Raw genomic sequence first — 27,762 nt, 5'->3', positions numbered from 1 at the left:
AGACCCATTTTGGTATATTTCATGCCACCATTTCACCGCCAAATGTGATCAAATAAAAAAAATTGTTCACTTTTTCACAATTTTTTTTTCACAAATTTTAGGTTTCTCACTGAAATTATTTACAAACAGCTTGTGCAATTATGGCACAAATGGTTGTAAATGCTTCTCTGGGATCCCCTTTGTTCAGAAATAGCAGACTTATATGGCTTTGGCGTTGCTTTTTGGTAATTAGAAGGCAGCTAAATGCCACTGCACACCACACGTGTGTTATGCCCAGCAGTGAAGGGGTTAATTAGGGAGCTTGTAGGGTTAATTTTAGTGTATTGTAGTAGACAACCCAAAGTATTGATCTAGGCCCATTTTGGTATATTTCATGCCACCATTTCACTGCCAAATGCAATCAAATAAAAAAAAAGTTACATTTTTCACAATTTTAGGTTTCTCACTGAAATTATTAACAAACAGCTTGTGCAATTATGGCACAAATGGTTGTTAAAGCTTGTCTGGGATCCCCTTTGTTCAGAAATAGCACACATATATGGCTTTGACGTTGCTTTTTGGTAATTAGAAGGCTGCTAAATGCCGCTGCACACCACACATGTATTATTCCCAGCAGTGAAGGGGTTAATTAGGGAGCTTGTAGGGAGCTTGCAGGGTTAATTTTAGCTATAGTGTAGAGATTAGCCTCCCACCTGACACATCCCACCCCCTGATCCTTCCCAAACAGCTCTCTCCCCTCCCCCACCCCACGATTGTCCCCACCATCTTAAATATTGGCAGAAAGTCTGCCTGTACTAAAATAAAAGTATTTTTTTTTGTTTGTTTTTTAAACTTATTCTGCTGTGTAGGATCCCCCCTTAGCCCCCAACCTCCCTGATCCCCCCCAACAGCTCTCTAACTCTCCCCCTCTACCTTATTGGGAGCCATCTTGGGTACTGGCAGCTGTCTGCCAGTACCCAGTTTGAAATAAAATATGTTTTTTGTTTTTGTTTTTTTATATTTTATTAACAAATTTTCTGTAGTGTAGCTGCCCCCACTCAACATCCAACCCCCCACCCTCTCCCAGTTCTCTTAATTTTAAATTCCCACCCTCCCCAGTCCTCTCTCCCACCTTCTTGCATGCCATATTGTCCCATAGTGTAGGGTTCCCACCCGTGCCCGCATGCGCGCACGCACCCACACGCGATCCCACCCCCCTCCTTCACCGATGGCTGCCCACCCGCCTCCCTGCATCAGCTCCCACCAACAATCTTAGAGAGAGATGAGTAGAAGAATTTAAATTTTCAATTATCTCAGACAGATATAAGATAAGGAAGCCTTCGCATTTATATAGTGATAAGATAATGATATCTGTTTCTTTCTGCAAGCTATGTCCATTTTAATGGGTTGCAGTTTAAAAAAGCACAACTATTTCTTAAATGAAAAGAAACATAAATGAGCAATTTACCATATATTTTACACTCCTACACTGCTACAACAGGACATTAGAAACACATTGGGCTAGATTACGAGTGTTGTGCAAAATTGCACTTTTGCAAACTGGATAGTTGCGCTTCACTCAGAAATATTGCTGCACGCAAATGTGTGCTGGTATTACAAGTAAAGCACACTCAACCTTGCTTTCCCATTGCATGAAAACTTTGCACTCACAAGAGCGTGCTTCCATAGGCTATAATGGGAGCCTTGTTCTAATGCCGATAGACATGGCACAGAACCTAGCACAGCGAGGGGGGTAAGTCGAGCAGCATTGGGCAGCATATTTAAAATATATATGCATATGAATATATACATATAAGTATGTATGTGTTTATATGTGTAAATACACATATTAACAAATATATATATATCTATATATATATATATATATATATATATATATATATATATATATATATAAGCATATACATACATATATATTTACAGTTTAAACACAGTCCCAATAGACCGCTATGTAATGGCACTTTTCAGTGCCGTTTTTTTTTTTTCTAACACACTACATTCCCTCACTTTAACTCCTTATAACTGCTTCAAGCAGTTCATTTAATAAAAAAAATTCAAAAAGATCCTCATATTATTAGAAATGAACTGTACACTTTCTGATCTATGGTTAATGAATTTGAGTGCAAAGTGCTACCACAAACATTAACCAGCCATTGGTAATGGTTGGTTATTTAACCTGCGCCCGTAAACGGGATCATAAAAGCTTAATTTTGACTTGAGTGTCCATTTGAATCATATGATGAGTTATGATTAGATACCCATGCCTTGTTTTTGTTTTTTATTATTATTATTATTATTATTATTATTATTATAATAATAATAATAATAATAATAATAATCATAATCATCATCATCATCATCATCATTTGTAACACACCACCATATTCTGCCCTACTGTTACCTCCTGTACAGTAGGGCAGAATATGGTGGTGTGTTACAAATGATGATGATGATTATTATTTAACCCTGTACCGTTGCAGAATCAAGTTTTAATCTTTGTTATATGATTATTGTTATACTTGTGATGATCTGTGTGTTATTGATGGTTTTAGAAAATGCATAACAGTTTCCATTACCATTTGTCAAGGTTTATACAATGAAATGTAAAATGATACAACATCCTAACTTATGAGAATTTTTAGTAAACAATATATCATGTTGCCTTTCCTTTAGTTATATCAATCTATAATTTGTCATATGTGATGAGGTATCAATTTCATGATTACATTAAAAAAAATACAAATAAAAATACCTCCATTATTTTTTATATAAATAATAATAAAAAAAATATTTATTGTTGCAGGCAGAATGCAATTACAGTGCTGCTAATGAGCAGGGTTAACTTAATCAAAATTAACATTATCTCTTGCATATATTAACATGGATGCAATTATCTTATCAGTCTGATTAAATAAACCTCAGGCAGTTTTAATAGAATCGATACTTTGCTTAATTGTTGTCTCAAGGGAAAAAAAATAAAACAATTATCTCAAACAAGTCACCATTAAGTGGCATTATGAGACTAAATTGGTTAATAACCTTCAAAATCCCTTGTAGATTGGGTATTATGCAGCATTTTATCTTTTTCTGATAACTTTTAAAATATAATTTATATTTTAGCTGAAACTAATACCAGCAATACAAACAATTGGATTAGGTGTTTATGAATGGTCATGTGCATAATAATCACAGAATAATGTAGCAGCTAAATAGTAGAAGAATAGATAAATATGTCAAAGTAAATATTTGAGTGTTTGAGTTTTGCCCCTGTGAAGTCTGCACTATGATTTCACTCCAAGCTGGAGGGTTTTTAAAAATCTGAACCTTTATACTTACAAACTTACCTGATAGAAGCAAGGAATGAAGGAATGAACATAGGAGTATTTATTCTTAATTGGTTTGCTGTTATGAAGCTATGTTAAGCTTTATTGAGGTTTGCCAGCAACACAGTTATTTTTATGTACACATAGAAATAGTTTTATTTTCATAGAGCTCAATTTATCAAGCACTTTTTCATCCTTTGACTGCAGGTTCACACACGCAAACCTGCAGTCAGGATTTATCAAGCAGCGGTCATCAGACTGCAGCTTCGCTACCCTGTTCTCCAGCTCTTAGGTGGAGAATTTCAATCTCCCGGTCTTGCTGCACACAGCCAATCACACGTAGGCAAGGGACAAATATGTATGCCCCTGTCCGCCACAAAATGATAAATGGAGCCCATAATATTAATTTATTTAAATGTTTCTTTTTATTGAGGTTTGAAGCAAATATACAAAAAAGAAAGTTTACAAAACAAAATGTATGCTTACCTGATAAATTTCTTTCTTTTGTGATGTACCGAGTCCACGGATTCATCCTTACTTGTGGGATATTGTCCTTCCTAACAGGAAGTAGCAAAGAGAGCACCACAGCAGAGCTGTCTATATAGCTCCCCCCTTAACTCCACCCGCAGTCATTCGACCAAAGGCAAAGGAAGAAAAAGGAGAAACTATAAGGTCCAGAGGTGACTGAAGTTTGTAATAAAAAATACCACCTGTCTTGAATAGACAAGGCGGGCCGTGGACTCGGTACATCGCAAAGGAAAGAAATTTATCAGGTAAGCATAAATTTTGTTTTCTTTTGCATGATGTACCGAGTCCACGGATTCATCCTTACTTGTGGGATACCAATACCAAAGCTTTAGGACACGGATGAAGGGAGGGACAAGACAGGAACCTAAATGGAAGGCACCACTGCTTGCAAAACCTTTCTCCCAAAAATAGCCTCCAAAGAAGCAAAAGTATCAAATTTGTAAAATTTGGAAAAGGTTTGAAGCGAAGACCAAGTCGCAGCCTTACAAATCTGTTCAACAGAAGCATAATTTTTAAAAGCTCATGTGGAAGCCACCGCTCTAGTGGAATGAGCTGTAATTCTGTCAGGAGGCTGCTGTCCAGCAGTCTCATAATCCAAACGGATGATGCTTTTCAGCCAAAAGGAAACAGAGTTAGCCGTAGCCTTTTGACCTCTGTGCTTTCCAGCATAGACAACAAATAAAGAAGAAGATTGGCGAAAATCTTTGGTTGCCTGCAAATAAAACTTCAAAGCACGAACTACGTCCAAGTTGTGCAACAGACGTTCCTTCTTAGAAGAAGGATTAGGACACAGAGAAGGAACAACAATTTCCTGATTGATATTCCTGTTAGAAACAACCTTAGGTAGGAACCCAGGTTTGGTACGCAAAACCACCTTATCAGCATGGAAAACAAGATAAGGCGAGTCGCATTGTAATGCAGATAGTTCAGAAACCCTTCGAGCTGAAGAGATAGCAACTAGAAACAGAACTTTCCAAGATAGAAGCTTAATATCTATGGAAAACATGGGTTCAAACGGAACCCCCTGAAGAACTTTAAGAACTAAATTTAGACTCCATGGCGGAGCAACAGGTTTAAACACAGGCTTGATTCTAACTAAAGCCTGACAAAAAGCCAGAATGTCTGGAACATCAGCCAGACGCTTGTGCAATAGGATAGGCAAAGCAGATATCTGTCCCTTTAAGGAACTAGCTGACAATCCTTTCTCCAATCCTTCTTGAAGAAAGGACAAACTCCTAGGAATCCTGATCTTACTCCATGAGAAGCCTTTGGATTCACACCAAGAAAGATATTTACGCCATATCTTATGATAGATTTTCCTGGTGACAGGCTTTCGAGCCTGAATCAAGGTATCTATGACCGACTCAGAGAAACCCTGCTTTGATAAAATCAAGCGTTCAATCTCCAAGCAGTCAGTTGCAGCGAAATTAGATTTGGATGCTTGAATGGACCTTGAATTAGAAGGTCCCGTCGCAGTGGCAGAGTCCATGGTGGTAGAGCTGACATGTCCACCAGGTCTGCATATCAAGTTCTGCGTGGCAACGCAGGTGCTATCAAAATCACCGAAGCTCTCTCCTGTTTGATTCTTGCAATCAAACGGGGAAGGAGAGGAAATGGTGGAAACACATAAGCCAGGTTGAACGACCAGGGTACTGCTAGAGCATCTATCAGTACTGCCTGAGGATCTCTGGACCTGGATCCTTAACAAGGAAGTCTGGCGTTCTGACGAGACACCATCAGATCCAATTCTGGTGTGCCCCATAGCTGAACCAGTTGAGCAAACACCTCCGGATGGAGCTCCCACTCCCCCGGATGAAAAGTCTGACGACTTAGAAAATCTGCCTCCCAGTTCTCTATCTGCTTTCAGGGAATTCCAGACTGCACCCCAGCCCAGTAGGCTGGCGTCCGTCGTCACTATAACCCACGCTGGCCTGCGGAAACACATTCCCCTGGACAGGTGATCCTGTGACAACCACCAAAGAAGAGAGTCTCTGGTCTCTTGATCCAGATTTATCTGAGGAGATAAATCCGCATAATCCCCATTCCACTGTTTGAGCATGCACAGTTGCAGTGGTCTGAGATGCAAGCGAAAGAACGGAACTATGTCCATTGCCCCTACCATAAGCCCGATTACCTCCATACACTGAGCCACTGACGGCCGAGGAATGGAATGAAGAGCTCGGCAGGTGGTTAAAATCTTTGATTTCCTGACCTCTGTCAGAAAAATTTTCATGTCCACCGAATCTATCAGAGTTCCCAGGAATGGGACTCTTGTGAGAGGAATAAGAGAACTCTTTTTCACGTTCACCTTCCACCCATGAGATCTTAGAAAGGCCAACACTAAGTCCGTGTGAGACTTGGCTATTTGGAAAGTCGACGCTTGAATTAGGATGTCATCTAGATAAGGCGCCACTGCAATGCCCCGCGGTCTTAGGACCGCCAGCAGGGACCCTAGCACTTTTGTGAAGATTCTTGGCGCAGTGGCCAACCCGAAGGGAAGAGACACAAACTGGTAATGCCTGTCCAGAAAGGCAAACCTTAGAAATTGGTGATGATCTTTGTGGATAGGAATGTGTAAATACGCATCCTTTAGATGCACGGTAGTCATATATTGACCCTCCTGGATCATTGGTAAAATAGTCCGAATGGTCTCCATCTTGAAGGATGGAACTCTTAGGAATTGGTTTAGTATCTTCAGATCTAGAATTGGTCTGAAGGTTCCCTCTTTTTTGGGAACCACAAACAGATTGAAGTAGAAACCTTGTCCCTGTTCTGCTTCCGGAACTGAGCAGATCACTCGCATGATAAAAAGGTATTCTACACAGCGTAAGAATGCCTCTCTTTTTGTCTGGTCTACAGACAATTGACAAAGATGAAATCTCCCCCTTGGAGGAGAATCTTTGAAATCTAAAAGATACCCCTGGGTTACAATTTCTACGGCCCAGGAGTCCTGAATGTCTCTTGCCCAGGCCTGAGCAAAGAGAGAGAGTCTGCCCCCTACTAGATCCAGTCCCGGTTCGGGGGCTACCCCTTCATGCTGTCTTAGTGGCAGCAGCAGGCTTTTTGGCCTGTTTACCCTTGTTCCAAGCCTGGTTAGGTCTCCAGGTTGGTTTGGATTGAGCAAAGTTCCCCTCTTGCTTTGCAGCATGGGAAGAGGAAGCGGGACCACCCTTGAAGTTTCGAAAGGAACGAAAATTATTTTGTTTGGTCCTTGTCTTATTTGACTTATCTTGGGGAAGGGCATGACCTTTCCCCTCAGTGATGTCTGAAATGATCTCTTTCAGAGCAGGCCCGAATAGGGTCTTACCTTTGAAAGGGATGGTCAAAAGCTTAGATTTTGATGACACATCAGCCGACCAGGACTTAAGCCATAACGCTCTACGCGCTAAAATGGCAAAGCTAGAATTCTTTGCCGCTAACTTAGTGAGATGAAAAGCGGCGTCTGTGATAAAAGAATTAGCTAGCTTAAGAGCCTTAATTCTGTCCAGAATATCATCTAGTGGGGTCTCCACCTGAAGAGCCTCTTCTAGAGCCTCAAACCAAAAAGCAGCTGCAGTGGTTACAGGAACAATGCACGCTATGGGTTGAAGAAGAAAACCTTGATGAACAAAATTTTTCTAGAGGAGACCCTCTAATTTTTTATCCATAGCATCAATGAAAGCACAACTGTCTTCAATAGGTATAGTTGTACACTTAGCCAGAGTAGAAATAGCTCCCTCCACCTTAGGGACCGTCTGCCATGAGTCCCTCATGGTGTCAGAAATGGGAAACATTTTCTTAAAAACAGGAGGGGGAGAGAACGGAATACCTGGTCTATCCCACTCCTTAGTAACAATGTCCGAAATCCTCTTAGGGACCGGAAAAACATCAGTGTAAACAGGAACCTCTAGATATTTGTCCATTTTACACAATTTCTCTGGAACTACAATAGGATCACAATCATCCAGAGTCGCTAAAACCTCCCTGAGCAATAAACGGAGGTGTTCTAGCTTAAATTTAAATGCCGTCATATCTGAATCTGTCTGAGGGAGTAACCTTCCTGAATCAGAAATCTCTCCCTCAGATAGCAAATCCCTCATCCCTACCTTAGAACATTGTGAGGGAGTATCGGATATGGCAACTAAAGCGTCAGAAGGCTCAGCACTTGTTCTTAACCCAGAGCTACTGCGCTTCCCTTGCAACCCTGGCAGTTTAGATAAAACCTCTGTGAGGGTAGTATTCATAACTGAGGCCATATCTTGCAAGGTGAGAGAATTAGACGCACTAGAAGTACTTGGCGTTGCTTGAGCGGGCGTTATTGGTTGTGACACATGGGGAGAACTAGATGGCAAAACCAGATTTCCTTCTGTCTGAAAATCATCCAATGCCAAACTCTTATAAGTCAAAATATGCTGTTTGCAATTTATAGACATATCAGTACAAGTGGGACACATTCTAAGAGGGGGTTCCACAATGGCTTCTAAACAAATTGAACAATGAGTGTCCTCAATGTCAGACATGTTGAACAGGCTAGTAATGAAACAAGCAAGCTTGGAAAAACACTTTTTTTAATGAAAAAAACACAATTTTCAAAAACGGTACTGTGCCTTTAAGAGAAAAAAAAACATACAGAAACTGCAAAAATGCTTAAAATTGCCTCAAACTTTCAGAAATTTTTACAGTACACCCACTAAGGTATAGTAAGATTGCACCACAAATATCTAAGCAATATACCCCCAAATGAAAAAAACGAAATGACAAATGTCTAAAACCGGTAAAAACCCCTGTCAGCACCTTGCCACAGCTCTGCTGTGGCCCTACCTGCCCTTAGGGAACAATTCTATGGGAATAAAGCTTCGATTGGGCCCCAGAAGAGTACCAGGACCTCTGGGGACTTTGCTTGCTGCTTGCCTGCATCAACTAAGTGCGCAACTGAGGCGCAAAAATAGGCCCCGCCCCTCTCACTCGATGTTACTGGGGACCTTTTCTTGAAAGCCATGTGGGTTATAAAACCCCTTAAATGAGCCAAGTGTACCCTCAAACATAAGTCCCATAAAAATAAAGACTGTACTCCCAGAAGACACAAACGTTTGCCCAATATATTATACACAAACTGAGTGCCCATAAGATTAGCCCTGTATGTAAACTAGTAATGCCTTTCCTTATATAACTAGGATTACTGCTTACCCTTCCCCTAATGGGGAAACTGTCAGCCTTTCTGAGTTAACACAGTCTCTGCAGAAAAAATGACTGAACATACCTCATTGCTGTAAAGCAAGAAACCTTTCCTCACACTGAAGTTCTCCTGTACTCCTCAGCTTCTGTGGGAACAGCAGTGGACCTTAGTTACAAATGCTAAGATCATCATCCTCCAGGCAGAAATCTTCATCTATGTCCTGCCTGAGAGTAAATAGTACAACACTGGTACCATTTAAAAACAACAAACTCTTGATTGAAGATAAAATAAAAACTAACAGTTTAACACCTCTTCTCTTTACCCTTCCAGCTTAGAGCCAGCAAAGAGAATGACTGGGGGGTGGAGTTAAGGGGGGAGCTATATAGACAGCTCTGCTGTGGTGCTCTCTTTGCTACTTCCTGTTAGGAAGGACAATATCCCACAAGTAAGGATGAATCCGTGGACTCGGTACATCATGCAAAAGAAATAAGTGTTAAATACAGTTGGCAACAAAATAGCAACTCCTATATTGAGATAGAGGGGTCAATTTATTATTGGAGGAATTGGGCCAATTCACCCTGTTTCCGCCCGAGTCTTTAGACTTGCCGGAAACAGGAGTTAAGAAGCAGCGGTCTATAGACCGCTGCTCCTTAACTCATACGCCACCTCTGAGGCTGCGCACAGCAATTCGCCACTAGAACTGCTTGTGCAATGCTGAATACGGACAGCGTATTCTGTCGGCATTCAGCGATGTCTGGCAGACATGATACGCTACAGCGTATCATGTCCGCCAGACTTTAATAAATTGACCCCAGAGCCTTATTGAAAAGTACATAACATAACGATGATGTGCATATGCAATAGGTATGTACATTTGTATGTTTCATGTTTAAAAGGAATGACAAATAGGGCTGCTGCTAGTGGAATTCGGCTATTTTCAGAGCTGGATTTCTTCTTGTGAAAGAGCAACAGACTAAGATCTGAATAAGCAAAGATAGAAGTGTGTTACACTTTCACAAGAAGAAATCTGGCTCTAAAATATTCATGAAATATCTGAATGCACATGCCTAATTTGCCACCTACACAATTGTCTAATTTGAACATTGGTTTCTGTGATTGTAGCATATATTGTTCCTGTACAAACCTATGAAGACACTTTGAACCCTTCAAACAAGGACATATATATATAAAAAGAGGAAAAGAAAAAACTTAAATTATGCTTACCTGATCATTTTATTTTCTTCTGACGGGGAGAGTCCACAGCTGCATTCAATACTTTTGGGAAATACAGAACCTGGCCACCAGGAGGAGGCAAAGACACCCCAGCCAAAGGCTTAAATACCTCCCCCACTTCCCTCATCCCCCAGTCATTCTATCGAGAGACCATGGAACAGTAGGAGAAACATCAGGGTGAAAAAGGTGCCAGAATAATAAAAAATGAAATAGACGGCCGCCCCAAAGAAAAAACGCGGGCGGGGAGCTGTGGACTCTCAGGTAAGCATAATTTAAGTGTTTCTTCTTAAACAGGGAGAGTCCACAGCTGCATTCATTACTCTTGAGAAAACAATACCCAAGCTGTAGAGGACACTGAATGCAAAACGGACGGAAACAAGAGGCGGCCAATTCTGAAGGCACCACAGCCTGCATTTACCCAAACACCTGACAAAAAAACTGCTTCACCAGAAACAGAAGGAACAAAAATGGAAAAGACCAAGTAACAGCCCATCAGATAAGACCAAAAAGGCCCTTGCTAACGACCGCTCAGATCACTTAGACTCAACCGAGCACAAAGGCCTCTGAGAAGACAAAGTCCCGCAGGCTCCAAGCCCACACTTAAACTCATAGAAGAGAGTCCAAAAGGACCACCAGACAAACAACTAGGGCAAAAAGGAACCCCAAGTATAGCTGCAAGAGAGCAAACCAAGGATGCAACAGGAGAAAGCCGCGTAGAGAACACACCCTACCGACCGACAGAGTGAAGGGAGGAAAAATCCCAGATCCCTAAGTACATGGAATCCAAGGGACCAATGAAAATGCCCCAACCCTGGCAATCTAGAGGGACAAAGGTAGACCCCCTCCCTTACACAGAGTGCAAACCTGCACTCAGGATAGAGTGACCGAGGGATAAAAAACCATCCCCGGGAGCCACTAAAAACCAGCACCATAACATTTAATTATGATCCACAGGTTTCCATCAAAAGGACTAAGTGGACGCAAGGCCGCCAACACCAGCTTATCAAAGGCTAGTAATCTGCACCAGGACTCTCACAGAGAAAAAACTCCAAAGAAGTGCAGAACAAATCCTTCCCAGAAACAAAAAACGGGGAAGTAAGGACAGAACCCAAAAACCAGTAGAGGAAAGCTACCTGCTGAGGTAAGGAAACACCGCGAAGCCTCCCCCCAAGGGAGGCCCACAAAAACTATTGATGATACATGGTTAAGGCTCAACAGAGCAGTTGGAGCCACTCCGAGGCAAACGGACCCAGCACCAAGCAACTGGCAATGTCTGAAAGGACAAGGGAATTTAAAAAATCCTTAAACCACCCTCAGGAAGGAAAATGATGGGATCCCCAACCAGCCCCCTCCCCAAAGAGAAGGACACTTTAAAAAAAAGGAGACTCTGAAAACAGAAACGGCATGACACCAGAAAACCAGCTGATATCCTGCTCACGAAGCAGGGAAGACCCCACAGAACACAGGGAGAAAATATCTCCGGGGCACCAGGTGGACACTGTAGTATACCCAATCCTCTCCAAAGAGAGGGGAACACAAACATAACAGCTCACCCGCCCCACAGGCATGGAGCGTAAAGCTGTAGACGGACGGTAAAAAGCCAATTGTCATCCGGCTAATAAAGCCGGCCCAGTAGAAATTTCCAAGTCTCCGGAAAGAGAGAGAAAAATCCGCCAGACGGGACATGAGGACGTTCTGGAACCGGAAATACTGGGCCGTCCAGATCCAACCTAAGGGATATGGCCCAAAATGTCCAGTCAAAGATGAGAACAGGACAAGAAAACCGGACACCCAGAACCCAGAGCCGGCTTCAAAACTAATAACCCCAGAGGAACCAACTGGTTAACCCATCCGGAGAAGACCTTGCACCACGGGTGATGCCATCACAGCCACTGAACGCGCGTAAGTATCACAGAGATGGAGAGCTTAACCCCTGCCTCAAGGGACAACACCCGCTAGGTCTAAAGACTAAGGTAACTTACGAGAGAACAGAGCTAAAAAACCTAGAAAATCTAGTTTGAGAAGATAGTCTCCAAAGATCCACTCAGGAACAACCTCCCGGAAACCCCTACAGCTCGAGGAATGTACGATGAACGAGCATCCCAAACTCCTGGCAAGTGACAAGACAAATCAAAACGCCTAAGCAGGGGGAACTGCAGGAAAAAAGGAGACAACACAATCTCTCTTGCTCCAAAATTATGGTAGCAAATGAGATACCATAGGAGGAAAAAAAAGGCCAAAATGGCCCGAGCTACCAGAAACAGATGACCAGAAAAATAGTCTAAAGAAGGGAAAAAAGAGACACAAACAACCATGACCCTTTAAGGAAGAGGTATCATCGCCAATGGATTCAAAAAGTACAATCCAAGAAAAAATACCCGTAGAGGAGACGAGTAATCACTGCCTAAACCTGGTACCATAGATTTTCAAGGAGATATCTGAACTTCTAACCCTGTTGGGAAGGAGGAAATGCTTGTTCCCGAACCAAAGTCAGGAACTCCCAAAGTAAGCCTTAGCAGGATCCGAGCTCTGTAACCCACCAGCCATTATGAATAGGACATTGAGGACTGAGAACAATTCCCTCAGATGCCCCACCCTAAACAAGTACCGGCTTGACGTCTAGGAACAAAAGGCCTCCTAAAACATACAAAACCAAGAAAGCGACTCTTCATCAGAGTAAGCAACTCAGCACCCCAACCGGGCCAGCCGGTTACAACGGGCACCATGTGGCAGATATGAACCTCAAGGAACAGAAAAAATAGTTCCCGACCAGGACCAACCTGATACATAGGGCACCCTAGAACTTGTCCAAGGCCACAGAAAAGTTGAAGCCCTAGTAGGGAAAGACAAAATAAACGATAGACATAACAATGTCCTAACATTGTTTAACTTCCGCAGAAGTACCAAAGCGACCACAAAATCGCTAGTATCAAATCCCAGAGAGAAAAATGTTTTCCAAAAGTAAAAACTATAACAGACATTAGCTTTTTTCAAAATAAAATAAAATACATCCTAACCGGATCAAAGTAAATGAGGGAAGCACCCGCAGGCGAATGCCCAAGAAGAATGGACACATTAACAGGATCAGCCGGTCAGAGACCCAATTCTTCCGAAGCTCTGAACTGGAATAAGATACCTCAAAAAAAGAGACTTCATCCTCCTTCGTCTAACCCTGCTTGCCACCTGGAACGGAAGACTGAGGATCCATCGACCCATTAGAACTGGGAACCTCCAGCACTGCCAAAATATGCCTCAGCAGGACACAAAGGCAAGACTTACTTCCACCAGGAAAACTGATGACCCTGGCCCTGAGGGTTGAACCCCTGAAGCCTCAGAGGAAACCGCTTCCCCAGAGGGCTTATCTGATCCAGACGATCTCACGCCTGATGTGAGCCCTGGTTAACGGAACACGGAGGAAGATGTAAATGCGCAAAAGCCATAGATATGGCCATGAAAAAACGTGCTGTAACCTCTGGAGGCAACAAGCCGCCTTCCAGAGAAGGGGTAACGGCATTAGGAGCACCTGCATGCGTAGCAAGAGTAGGTTCTAGGGTGCGCGCCTTGTGGGATATGGGATCCTCAGGGGCGGATGGCTCAGCAGACTCTAAGTTCCCAGAATCAGGAGACAAGAGCACTCTAAAGCGGCATTCGGAACATAACTGATGGGCATGGATTACACGGGCCATTTCATACTCCTCGCAAGAAGAAGAATCTGAATCAGAGACATCCATCTCCACAAAATCAGAATCCTCCATAGCTTGGTTAATGAAATTATGGATAAAAAATAAATGGCACCTTACACCCTCCAATGGCTGGGGCACTCACCACCTCTTGACCCAGACAACTAGTGAAACAGACTCTCTCCATCACCACCCGTTCAGGAATTCGGAAATGGGGAACAGAAAATGTTACCACGCCCGGTCAAAAAGTGTACCGTGCAGGCCAAAGAAAAGCACGCCAGTCCACAAGGACTGCGCGGCCTGACAAAAAAGCTGGTATGTTCCGAAATAGCCACGAGCCCAAGCAACACTACACGTTAGCAGACAGAATTACATAACAAACATGATTAAAGTCCCCCCTGTTCAATAACCCTCCTCAGGAGATATTAACCCTTGATGCCACAAAGATAAAAGGAGTGCCACTGAGACCCTCCCTTCCTTTACATTGCATTCTTATATTGAAAGTAAAATGAAACAATCTTACGGAAATCTATGTCGTGGAACAGGAACATGGCCATTCAAGTGTGACAGATAGTAGGAATGCTTCTGACATGGACTTGAGTGAAGAAAACAGGCAGTGAAACTTGTCAATGCTGATTGCCTATGGAGCTGTTAATATGATTCGGGATGGTTTCGCAGAATGACTGGGGGATGAGGGAAGTGGGGGAGGTATTTCAGCCTTTGGTTGGGGTGTCTTTGCCTCCTCTTGGTGGCCAGGTTCTGTATTTCCCAAAAGTAATGAATGCAGCTGTGGACTCTCCCCATTTAAGAAGAAATAAACCCGTTGTAATACCAAGGAACTGTTGATTGAATTTGTACAGTTCAGTTCACTTTATCAGCTAGCCACACATTATAGAATGTGTGCATAGTATAATTTCTGAACACATACACACACCCACAATATATATATATATATATATATATATATATATATATATATATGTGTGTGTATATATATATATTTATGTGTGTGTGTTATATAAGTAACCTTAAGTAAATTTAAGGCTAAATGGAACTAAGCTGCAGACCATATTTAATAATAAGCTTAACAAAATAATAGTTTGGCAGTGCTTTAGGAAAATATATGCATCATACCCACAGAATAAGTCTCCACTAAATGGATACAACCAAGTGGAGCAAGAAACAAGTATTTTTTTTTTTTTACTTTAAGTAAACAAGTAAAATGTTATCAAAATAATTTTGAAAAATGGGACACGTATGATGCCATACATAAATTAAAACTTATAGCCCAGGTGAGTGTATCAAGAGATATAAGCTCTCTTGTCTGGCGAGATTCTTTAAGGTGACTCGTCAGTATTATGAGACCCCCTCAGTGATTGTTTTAAATATAATTTTTACCTTGAGAACTATGTATCTTATATAAGGGAATTCACTTAGATGCTTTATGTTAGAGACACTTACTTTACAAGATAATATCCAGTAAAATAAGTTGATAATTTCCCTCCATGATGGTGTGTTTTTTCGAATCTGACCTATAGACTTTGACAGAATCAGTTAGAGTCTTACCTTAAACCTATGTCATCATTTAAAGAGCTAAAGATGTCAAAGTAACAGATAAATAAATCCAAACATTATAAATACAAAAAAAACAGACGTGTTCAGTCCTTCTAAGCAGTCCATCTAGTGATACATAACTGCCCAATCTAAGACATCTCAAACATTAGACATATGTTATATAGAAATATATTTATAAAAAGTGGTCAGTCCTTCTAAGCAGTCCTTCTAGTGATGCATAACTGCCCATCCTCAAACGTCTCGAACATTAGACATATGTTATATAAAAATATATTTATAACAACTGTTCAGTCCTTCTAAGCAGTCCTTCTAGTGATGCGTAACAGCCCAACCTCAAATATCTCAAACATTAGACATATGTTATACAGGGCCGTCTTTAATACTGACTGGACCCTGGGCAAAAATTTTCTTGGGCCCCCCCCCCATGCAATTTTGCTCTCCACCCCAACATCCCAAAACAACTAAATCAATTTTTGTATTATTATTATTAGCCCAGCAGGGGATTATCCACTGCTGAGCTAATCATTTAAAAAAAAACAGAATTTATGTTTACCTGATAAATTACTTTCTCCAACGGTGTGTCCGGTCCACGGCGTCATCCTTACTTGTGGGATATTCTCTTCCCCAACAGGAAATGGCAAAGAGCCCAGCAAAGCTGGTCACATGATCCCTCCTAGGCTCCGCCTACCCCAGTCATTCGACCGACGTTAAGGAGGAATATTTGCATAGGAGAAACCATATGGTACCGTGGTGACTGTAGTTAAAGAAAATAAAATATCAGACCTGATTAAAAAAACCAGGGCGGGCCGTGGACCGGACACACCGTTGGAGAAAGTAATTTATCAGGTAAACATAAATTCTGTTTTCTCCAACATAGGTGTGTCCGGTCCACGGCGTCATCCTTACTTGTGGGAACCAATACCAAAGCTTTAGGACACGGATGAAGGGAGGGAGCAAATCAGGTCACCTAAATGGAAGGCACCACGGCTTGCAAAACCTTTCTCCCAAAAATAGCCTCAGAAGAAGCAAAAGTATCAAACTTGTAAAATTTGGTAAAAGTGTGCAGTGAAGACCAAGTCGCTGCCCTACATATCTGATCAACAGAAGCCTCGTTCTTGAAGGCCCATGTGGAAGCCACAGCCCTAGTGGAATGAGCTGTGATTCTTTCGGGAGGCTGCCGTCCGGCAGTCTCGTAAGCCAATCTGATGATGCTTTTAATCCAAAAAGAGAGAGAGGTAGAAGTTGCTTTTTGACCTCTCCTTTTACCGGAATAAACAACAAACAAGGAAGATGTTTGTCTAAAATCCTTTGTAGCATCTAAATAGAATTTTAGAGCGCGAACAACATCCAAATTGTGCAACAAACGTTCCTTCTTTGAAACTGGTTTCGGACACAGAGAAGGTACGATAATCTCCTGGTTAATGTTTTTGTTAGAAACAACTTTCGGAAGAAAACCAGGTTTAGTACGCAAAACCACCTTATCTGCATGGAACACCAGATAAGGAGGAGAACACTGCAGAGCAGATAATTCTGAAACTCTTCTAGCAGAAGAAATTGCAACCAAAAACAAAACTTTCCAAGATAATAATTTAATATCAACGGAATGCAAGGGTTCAAACGGAACCCCCTGAAGAACTGAAAGAACTAAATTGAGACTCCAAGGAGGAGTCAAAGGTTTGTAAACAGGCTTGATTCTAACCAGAGCCTGAACAAAGGCTTGAATATCTGGCACAGCTGCCAGCTTTTTGTGAAGTAACACCGACAAGGCGGAAATCTGTCCCTTCAGGGAACTTGCAGATAATCCTTTTTCCAATCCTTCTTGAAGGAAGGATAGAATCCTAGGAATCTTAACCTTGTCCCAAGGGAATCCTTTAGATTCACACCAACAGATATATTTTTTCCAAATCTTGTGGTAAATCTTTCTAGTTACAGGCTTTCTGGCCTGAACAAGAGTATCGATAACAGAATCTGAGAATCCTCGCTTCGATAAAATCAAGCGTTCAATCTCCAAGCAGTCAGCTGGAGTGAAACCAGATTCGGATGTTCGAACGGACCCTGAACAAGAAGGTCTCGTCTCAAAGGTAGCTTCCAAGGTGGAGCCGATGACATATTCACCAGATCTGCATACCAAGTCCTGCGTGGCCACGCAGGAGCTATCAAGATCACCGACGCCCTCTCCTGATTGATCCTGGCTACCAGCCTGGGGATGAGAGGAAACGGCGGGAACACATAAGCTAGTTTGAAGGTCCAAGGTGCTACTAGTGCATCCACTAGAGCCGCCTTGGGATCCCTGGATCTGGACCCGTAGCAAGGAACTTTGAAGTTCTGACGAGAGGCCATTAGATCCATGTCTGGAATGCCCCACAGCTGAGTGACTTGGGCAAAGATTTCCGGATGGAGTTCCCACTCCCCCGGATGCAATGTCTGACGACTCAGAAAATCCGCTTCCCAATTTTCCACTCCTGGGATGTGGATAGCAGACAGGTGGCAGGAGTGAGACTCCGCCCATAGAATGATTTTGGTCACTTCTTCCATCGCTAGGGAACTCCTTGTTCCCCCCTGATGGTTGATGTACGCAACAGTCGTCATGTTGTCTGATTGAAACCGTATGAACTTGGTCCTCGCTAGCTGAGGCCAAGCCTTGAGAGCATTGAATATCGCTCTCAGTTCCAGAATATTTATCGGTAGAAGAGATTCTTCCCGAGACCAAAGACCCTGAGCTTTCAGGGATCCCCAGACCGCGCCCCAGCCCATCAGACTGGCGTCGGTCGTGACAATGACCCACTCTGGTCTGCGGAATGTCATCCCTTGTGACAGGTTGTCCAGGGACAGCCACCAACGGAGTGAGTCTCTGGTCCTCTGATTTACTTGTATCTTTGGAGACAAGTCTGTATAGTCCCCATTCCACTGACTGAGCATGCACAGTTGTAATGGTCTTAGATGAATGCGCGCAAAAGGAACTATGTCCATTGCCGCTACCATCAACCCGATCACTTCCATGCACTGAGCTATGGAAGGAAGAGGAACGGAATGAAGTATCCGACAAGAGTCTAGAAGTTTTGTTTTTCTGGCCTCTGTTAGAAAAATCCTCATTTCTAAGGAGTCTATAATTGTTCCCAAGAAGGGAACCCTTGTTGACGGGGATAGAGAACTCTTTTCCACGTTCACTTTCCAGCCATGAGATCTGAGAAAGGCCAGGACGATGTCCGTGTGAGCCTTTGCTTGAGGAAGGGACGACGCTTGAATCAGAATGTCGTCCAGGTAAGGTACTACTGCAATGCCCCTTGGTCTTAGCACCGCTAGAAGGGACCCTAGTACCTTTGTGAAAATCCTTGGAGCAGTGGCTAATCCGAAAGGAAGCGCCACGAACTGGTAATGTTTGTCCAGGAATGCGAACCTTAGGAACCGATGATGTTCCTTGTGGATAGGAATATGTAGATACGCATCCTTTAAATCCACCGTGGTCATGAATTGACCTTCCTGGATGGAAGGAAGAATAGTTCGAATGGTTTCCATCTTGAACGATGGAACCTTGAGAAACTTGTTTAAGATCTTGAGATCTAAGATTGGTCTGAACGTTCCCTCTTTTTTGGGAACTATGAACAGATTGGAGTAGAACCCCATCCCTTGTTCTCTTAATGGAACAGGATGAATCACTCCCATTTTTAACAGGTCTTCTACACAATGTAAGAACGCCTGTCTTTTTATGTGGTCTGAAGACAACTGAGACCTGTGGAACCTCCCCCTTGGGGGAAGTCCCTTGAATTCCAGAAGATAACCCTGGGAGACTATTTCTAGCGCCCAAGGATCCAGAACATCTCTTGCCCAAGCCTGAGCGAAGAGAGAGAGTCTGCCCCCCACCAGATCCGGTCCCGGATCGGGGGCCAATATTTCATGCTGTCTTGGTAGCAGTGGCAGGTTTCTTGGCCTGCTTTCCCTTGTTCCAGCCTTGCATTGGTCTCCAAGCTGGCTTGGCTTGAGAAGGATTACCCTCTTGCTTAGAGGACGTAGCACTTTGGGCTGGTCCGTTTTTACGAAAGGGACGAAAATTAGGTCTATTTTTTGCCTTGAAAGGCCGATCCTGAGGAAGGGCGTGGCCCTTACCCCCAGTGATATCAGAGATAATCTCTTTCAAGTCAGGGCCAAACAGCGTTTTCCCCTTGAAAGGAATGTTTAGTAGCTTGTTCTTGGAAGACGCATCAGCCGACCAAGATTTCAACCAAAGCGCTCTGCGCGCCACAATAGCAAACCCAGAATTCTTAGCCGCTAACCTAGCCAATTGCAAAGTGGCGTCTAGGGTGAAAGAATTAGCCAATTTGAGAGCATTGATTCTGTCCATAATCTCCTCATAAGGAGGAGAATCACTATCGAGCGCCTTTATCAGTTCATCAAACCAGAAACATGCGGCTGTAGTGACAGGGACAATGCATGAAATTGGTTGTAGAAGGTAACCCTGCTGAACAAACATCTTTTTAAGCAAACCTTCTAATTTTTTATCCATAGGATCTTTGAAAGCACAACTATCCTCTATGGGTATAGTGGTGCGTTTGTTTAAAGTAGAAACCGCTCCCTCGACCTTGGGGACTGTCTGCCATAAGTCCTTTCTGGGGTCGATCATAGGAAACAATTTTTTAAATATGGGGGGAGGGACGAAAGGAATACCGGGCCTTTCCCATTCTTTATTAACAATGTCCGCTACCCGCTTGGGTATAGGAAAAGCTTCTGGGAGCCCCGGCACCTCTAGGAACTTGTCCATTTTACATAGTTTCTCTGGGATGACCAACTTTTCACAATCATCCAGAGTGGATAATACCTCCTTAAGCAAAATGCGGAGATGTTCCAACTTAAATTTAAATGCAATCACATCAGGTTCAGCCTGTTGAGAAATGTTCCCTGAATCAGTAATTTCTCCCTCAGACAAAACCTCCCTGGCCCCCTCAGATTGGGTTAGGGGCCCTTCAGAGATATTAATATCAGCGTCGTCATGCTCTTCAGTAACTAAAACAGAGCAGCCACGCTTACGCTGACAAGGGTTCATTTTGGCTAAAATGTTTTTGACAGAATTATCCATTACAGCCGTTAATTGTTGCATAGTAAGGAGTATTGGCGCGCTAGATGTACTAGGGGCCTCCTGAGTGGGCAAGACTCGTGTAGACGAAGGAGGGAATGATGCAGTACCATGCTTACTCCCCTCACTTGAGGAATCATCTTGGGCATCATTGTCATTATCACATAAATCACATTTATTTAAATGAATAGGAATTCTGGCTTCCCCACATTCAGAACACAGTCTATCTGGTAGTTCAGACATGTTAAACAGGCATAAACTTGATAAGAAAGTACAAAAAACGTTTTAAAATAAAACCGTTACTGTCACTTTAAATTTTAAACTGAACACACTTTATAACTGCAATTGCGAAAAAACATGAAGGAATTGTTCAAAATTCACCAAATTTTCACCACAGTGTCTTAAAGCCTTAAAAGTATTGCACACCAAATTTGGAAGCTTTAACCCTTAAAATAACGGAACCGGAGCCGTTTTAAAAATTTAACCCCTTTACAGTCCCTGGTATCTGCTTTGCTGAGACCCAACCAAACCCAAAGGGGAATACGATACCAAATGACGCCTTCAGAAAGTCTTTTCTAAGTATCAGAGCTCCTCTCACATGCGACTGCATGCCATGCCTCTCAAAAACAAGTGCGCCACACCGGCGCGAAAATGAGGCTCTGCTTATGCTTTGGGAAAGCCCCTAAGAAATAAGGTGTCTAAACAGTGCCTGCCGATATTATTATATCAAAATACCCAGATAAAATGATTCCTCAAGGCTAAATATGTGTTAATAATGAATCGATTTAGCCCAGAAAAGTCTAAAGTCTTAATAAGCCCTTGTGAAGCCCTTATTTACAATCGTAATAAACATGGCTTACCGGATCCCATAGGGAAAATGACAGCTTCCAGCATTACATCGTCTTGTTAGAATGTGTCATACCTCAAGCAGCAAGAGACTGCACACTGTTCCCCCAACTGAAGTTAATTGCTCTCAACAGTCCTGTGTGGAACAGCCATGGATTTTAGTTACGGTTGCTAAAATCATTTTCCTCATACAAACAGAAATCTTCATCTCTTTTCTGTTTCTGAGTAAATAGTACATACCAGCACTATTTCAAAATAACAAACTCTTGATTGAATAATAAAAACTACAGTTAAACACTAAAAAACTCTAAGCCATCTCCGTGGAGATGTTGCCTGTACAACGGCAAAGAGAATGACTGGGGTAGGCGGAGCCTAGGAGGGATCATGTGACCAGCTTTGCTGGGCTCTTTGCCATTTCCTGTTGGGGAAGAGAATATCCCACAAGTAAGGATGACGCCGTGGACCGGACACACCTATGTTGGAGAAAATGAAATAAATTGCAATATGTGAAACTGGACCTAAGCAGTACTAATAAGTAAATAAATATATAAATTCCTCCACTGTGGATTCATTTAATATTCTTTTGAATGTGATTCTGGTGTGAGGTTAGCTGGTTAAAGAGATTTAGGGCAGCCAACAGGAGCAAAGCAAGGTAAAGACTGAGGAGGAAGCATGGAGGTGCAGACAAATATAGGTTTACTGACTGGAACAGCAGAACTACTATGGGAAGCTGTAAAATCTGAGACAGAGAGAAAACAAAAACTATAAAAATAAACCTTACATTAATATGTGAAGTATCAGCATGACACTATACATCAGCCACAGCAGCACATGTCCCTTCTTTGCTAGGAACAAGTTCCCTCTCACCTTGCACTAGACAATGCTGCATGGGGAGGGGGGGTGTGCACTCACTTATTCTTCCCACTGACACCTTTCTACAAAGCACTGTTCCCCTAACAAACTTCAGTTAGTTGATCTTAGGGCCAGAGCAGAAAGAGCAGGGCTAAGGGGACCAGCAGACTGGATGCTGTCTGTCCAAGGCTGCATGGATACAGTGTGAGATGAGTCACACAGCCTCGAGACTGAAGAGAGCAGTGTGTGCAGCTGCACAGATGCTCAAATACTCACGTGCCTGCCGCTCCAGCTTTCTGCTGCATGCGCCTACAGTCAGCCCTACCCAGAAACAATCCCCACAACCAGAGCAGTTACCTGGTAACAGTGGTAACCCCAGTAGGACCTTTTATGATGCAGTGGGAATGGCTGGATGCCGAGTTAGGGCTTTGCATTCAGTGCTGCACAGTGCACATCTAAAACAGCACATGGCAATAGCTTGGCATATCACATGACACCGGCACGGTCTGGCACAGTTTTAAAAAAAAAAATATATAAGCAGAGTACTTTTGACTGTGACAGTATTAGGACTGAATGTGTGTGTTCCCCATGTCAAATCCGCAGTCTGGTATGAACCATAAAAAAAAAAATATATATATATATTTTTTTTTTTTTTTAGGACTCTTGGGCCCCTCAACAGAAACTGGGCCCTGGGCAGCTGCCCCTTTTGCCCTGTGTTAAAGACGGTCCTGATGTTATATAGAAATATATTTATAAAAAGTGTTCAGTCCTTCTAAGCAGTCCTTCTAGTGATGCATAACTGCCCAACCTGAAATGTCTCGAACATTAGACATATGTGGTCAGTCCTTGTAAGCAGTCCTTCTAGTTATACATAACTGTCCAATCTGACATCTCGAACATTAGACATATGTTATATAGAAATATATTTATAACAAGTGGTCAGTCCTTCTAAGCAGTCCTTCTAGTGATGCATAACGGCCCAACCTCAAACGCCTCGAACATTAGACATATGTTATATAGAAATATATTTATAACAACTGTTCAGTCCTTCTAAGCAGTCCTTCTAGTGATGCATAACAGCCCAACCTCAAATGTCTCGAACATTAGACTTATGTGGTCAGTCCTTTTAAGCAGTCCTTCTAGTGATACATAACTGTCCAATCTGGCATCTCGAACATTAGACATATGTTATATAGAAATATATTTATAACAACTGTTCAGTCCTTCTAAGCAGTCCTTCTAGTGATGCATAACAGCCCAACCTCAAATATCTCAAACATTAGACATATGTTATATAGAAATATATTTATAATGTGGGCATAGCATATAATATTGTTAGATGTGCTGCAACTGTAAAATAGTATGTGAAAAAAATAAAGAGGGAAATGTTTGATGCTGCACATGTTCCCCAGTGAGAAACCTACGCATGTTGCAATTTTTTTTCAAATTTTATTAAAATTTTAATAAACAATGTTGTAAACAGTAGTGTGCATTTTTTCTTAAACTTTATAGCCAAAAGGAGAAGGGGTTATGTTATCCTCATTTAAATAAAGGCCCTTTGTTATATGTATAGAGCTTTGACCTGCACATGAATCGTTACTCAAATAAAATGCACATTTAATCACCACAGGTAATCACTATTACCACAGTAATCACCTGTCTATAAAAAACATATATAGAGACTTTATTTAAAAGAGGAGCTTCTGGGCTTTAGAAGAAGGGATCTTTGATATCTATAGATCATTTTGATGAATTTTTCATTTTGGTTGTTAAAAATGTGTGCTTAAACTTTATAACACTAAGACACACAACGTATGAAAGAGCAGCAATTGCTTGATCTTGGGGTTTTCTAGGACATAAGAGAGCTGAGATTAAGGGGTTTGAATACTTATCCATCATATCCAGCTACCATAAGATCCCTGCAGCAGGCTGTAGCAATGCTGAGCCATTTGGTCATCTAGTAACTGGCAGAAAACGTGAATGAGCCCCCCCCCCGGATGACAACACAATTAACTGTGCAAATTGACAACTATGTGTCACCATCCACACTTGAAAGGAATATCAGCCCCCCCCCTAATTTTTCTAATTGACTTCTATTATCAAATTGGCTTCATTCTCTTTGTATTCCGTGTTGAAGAGAACACATAGATAGACTCAAGTGCAGCTGCATTAACAGGAGCTAGTTGCTGATTGGTGGCTGAACATATATGCTTCATGTCAATGGCTCACCAGAGGTGTTCAGCTAGCTCATAGTAGTGTATTGCTGCTCTTTTAACAAAGGATATCAAGACAATGAAGTGAAATTGATAACAGAAGTAAATAGGACAGATGTTTAATAGTGTATGCTCTATCTGAATCATGGAAAACATTTTGGGGTTTCATATCCCTTTAAAGGGACACTGAACCCAATTTCTTTTCTTTCGTGATTCAGATAGAGCATGACATTTTGAGAAACTTTCTAATGTACTCCTATTATCAAATTTTCTTCATTCTCTTGGTATCTTTATTTGAAATGCAAGAATGTAAGTTTAGATGCCGGCCCATTTTGGTGAACAACCTGGGTTGTCGTTGCTGATTGGTGGATAAATTCATCCACCAATAAAAAAGTGCTGTCAAGAGTTCTGAACCCCAAAAAAGCTTAGATGCCTTCTTTTTCAAATAAAGATAGCAAGAGAACGAAGACAAATTGATAATAGGAGTAAATTAGAAAGTTGCTTAAAATTGCATGCTCTATCTGAATCACAAAAAATTGGGTTCAGTGTCCCTTTAAGTGCAGATAATAACACATGTCATTTGCACAATGATTTAGGTGTTGTCTTCCCCGGGTGGGGGGGGGGGGGCATCCCCCCTCCTCCCCACTTTATTCTTACTCCTTCCAATTTCCCTTCCCATCATACCTTAGCCTCCTGCCTGTTAAAGTACCCAGCACCTAAAGGGTTAATAAAGCAACATATATATTTGTGTCAATTCCTGTCAATATTTTGTATTAGATGGTCTATATGTTTCATTGTTACTGTCAGCTGATGTAATTATCCCAATCAGGATCATGCTGTATTGCTATTTCTTCAAGACATAAGGTAACATATTCAGGGTATATTACTATATTGCTTTATTAACATTAAGGTTAGCTGATAATCGAATATAAATAAAAATATATATATTTTTATATATCTTTTTTCTTATGTCTATCCATGTTTCCCTTGTTATTAACAATCAGTCATTCGTAAAGTTATAAACCTTGTGGTAGATTTGTATTTATTAAAAAAAAACATTGATTTGTAAAATAGGTGATAACTATTAAACATACCTGTCCAGTCCCCAACTACTTTGACATGAACTGCAAATGTCCCTTTCTTTTCTGTAGGGCACTAAAATGGAAAAACAGAAATGTAATGGCCATTTTCAATTAAATTAAATGAATGACATTAAAAACAGCTAGTATGCAAAACAAAAAATTACATAGAATTATTTTACATACAAAAGAAATTCTTGTAATCCTTGTTAATTTAAAGGGACAGGAAACCCCATTTTTTGTTTCATGATTCAGATTAAGCATACAGGGCCAGATTACAAGTGAATTGCTAATGAATGCTTCCGCTCAAGTGTTAATTGTGCTAGAAGTATGCTCTTTGCTTGCGTTGGGTTGCGCTCGTATTATGAGTTATAAGTAACCACTTTCACTCATGTGCTAACTTGATGAGCGCAAAAAGCTGAACTTGGAATATTGCTTGCACCCCTCTTGCGCAAACCCGATCACATATTCTCATGTGCGCTATCCCGACATGAAAATATGAATATTTCACATTTCAATGTTCTGCACATAGCAGAATATGTTCTATCCTATTATATAAAAGGCCAAGTGTGTTTGTCCGAAGCTGTCATGCGCAGTAGAGACAGCAAGAGGACAAACACACCTGGCTTTACCTGACAATCCATGCTGTTTGCGGCAAAAATGGGCTTGACCGGGCGTGAGAGTGGCCGGATGGGACCATGGACGTGGCTGGACAGGACTGTGGGCGTGGCCGGGCAGGACCGTGGGCATGGCCAGCGGGACCGGGTCAGGTCGGGGGCGTGGTCGGGCGTGGCCGGACGGGGTCGACGTGACAGAGAGGGGAGAGATATAGAAAGAGAGGGGGAGAGACAAAAAGAGATAGGAAAGAACTAAAGAGAGGGGGAAGAGCAGAAGAGAGGGGGAAGAGCAGAAGAGAGGGGAAAGTGCAGAAGAGAGGGGGGAGAGAGAGCAAAAGAGAGGGGGGAGAGAGAGAGCAACAGAGAGGGGGGAGAGAGACAGCAAAAGAGATGGATGGAGAGAAAGAGCAAAAGAGAGGGATGGAGAGAGAGAGCAAAAAAAAAGAAGAGAGAGAGCAAAAAAAAGGAGAGAGAGAGACAGAACAAAAGAGAGGGGGGGGAGAGAGAGGGGGGAGAGAGAGTGCGCAAAAGAGGGGGAGAGAGAGAGCGTGCAAAAGAGGGGGAGAGAGAGAGCGCAAAAGAGAGGGGGATAGAGAGAGAGCGCAAAAGAGGGGGAGAGAGAGAGCGCAAAAGAGAGGGGGAGAGAAAACGCAAAAGAGAGGGGGAGAGAGAGCGCAAAAGAGAGGGGGAGAGAGAACGCAAAAGAGAGGGGGAGAGAGGACGCAAAAGAGAGGGGGAGAGAGGGCGCAAAAGAGAGGGGGAGAGAGAGCGCAAAAGAGAGGGGGAGAGAGAACGCAAAAGAGAGGGGGAGAGATAGCGCAAAAGAGAGGTGGAGAGAGAGCGTGCAAAAGAGGGGGAGAGAGAGAAAGAGAGCAAAAAAGAGGGGGGAGAGAGAGAGCGCAAAAGAGGGGGGGAGAGAGAGCGCAAAAGAGAGAGAGAACGCAAAAGAGAGGGGGGGAGAGAGAGAGTGTAAAAGAGAGCGGGGAGAGAGAGCGCAAAAGAGAGGAGGGAGAGAGAGCAAAAGATAGAGGGAGAAAAAGCAAAAGAGAGGGGGGAGAGGGAGCAAAAGAGAGGGAGGATAGAGAGAGCAAAGAGGAGTGGAGCGAGAGAGAGAGAGCGCAAAAGAGAGGGGGAGAGAACACAAAAGAGAGGGGGAGAGAGCGCAAAAGAGATGGGGGAGAGAGAGAGCAAAAGAGAGGTGGAGCAAGAGAGAGTGCAAAAGAGAGGGGGAGAGAGCACAAAAGAGAGGGGGAGAGAGCACAAGAGAGAGGGGGAGAGAGCACAAGAGAGAGGGGGAGAGAGCACAAGAGAGAGGGGGAGAGAGCACAAGAGAGAGAGCAAGGGGAGAGAGAGAGCAAGGGGTGGGACCGCTGTACTGCAAAAAATGGCCCATGTGAACGGGCTTTAGGACTAGTTTATTCATAAATAAATATTTCTACATATATCTGATGGTATTTTGGTACAATGTTATATCTATATATATATATATATATATATATATACACACAAAAATATTTAGAAATACTTAGAACTTATTCTGCTATGTGCAGAACATTGGAATGTGAAATATTTACAGTAAATACATACAGCAAA

General features: G+C 42.3%; 1 protein-coding gene across 2 annotated transcripts in view; it reads right to left on the bottom strand.

The window, feature by feature from the left end:
- The window catches only part of NOX4 (NADPH oxidase 4), a 719,402-nt gene that overhangs the window by 320,680 nt on the left and 370,960 nt on the right, over positions 1-27,762 (bottom strand). For both annotated transcript variants that reach the window (XM_053708631.1, XM_053708630.1), the window contains exon 12: positions 25,568-25,628. In XM_053708631.1, coding sequence (XP_053564606.1) covers positions 25,568-25,628 — 61 coding nt within the window. The remainder of the gene's footprint in view (positions 1-25,567; positions 25,629-27,762) is intronic.

This window comes from Bombina bombina, chromosome 3, assembly GCF_027579735.1.
Source record: "Bombina bombina isolate aBomBom1 chromosome 3, aBomBom1.pri, whole genome shotgun sequence".
Lineage (NCBI taxonomy): Eukaryota > Metazoa > Chordata > Amphibia > Anura > Bombinatoridae > Bombina > Bombina bombina.
This window is presented reverse-complemented; position numbering and strand designations above follow the sequence as displayed.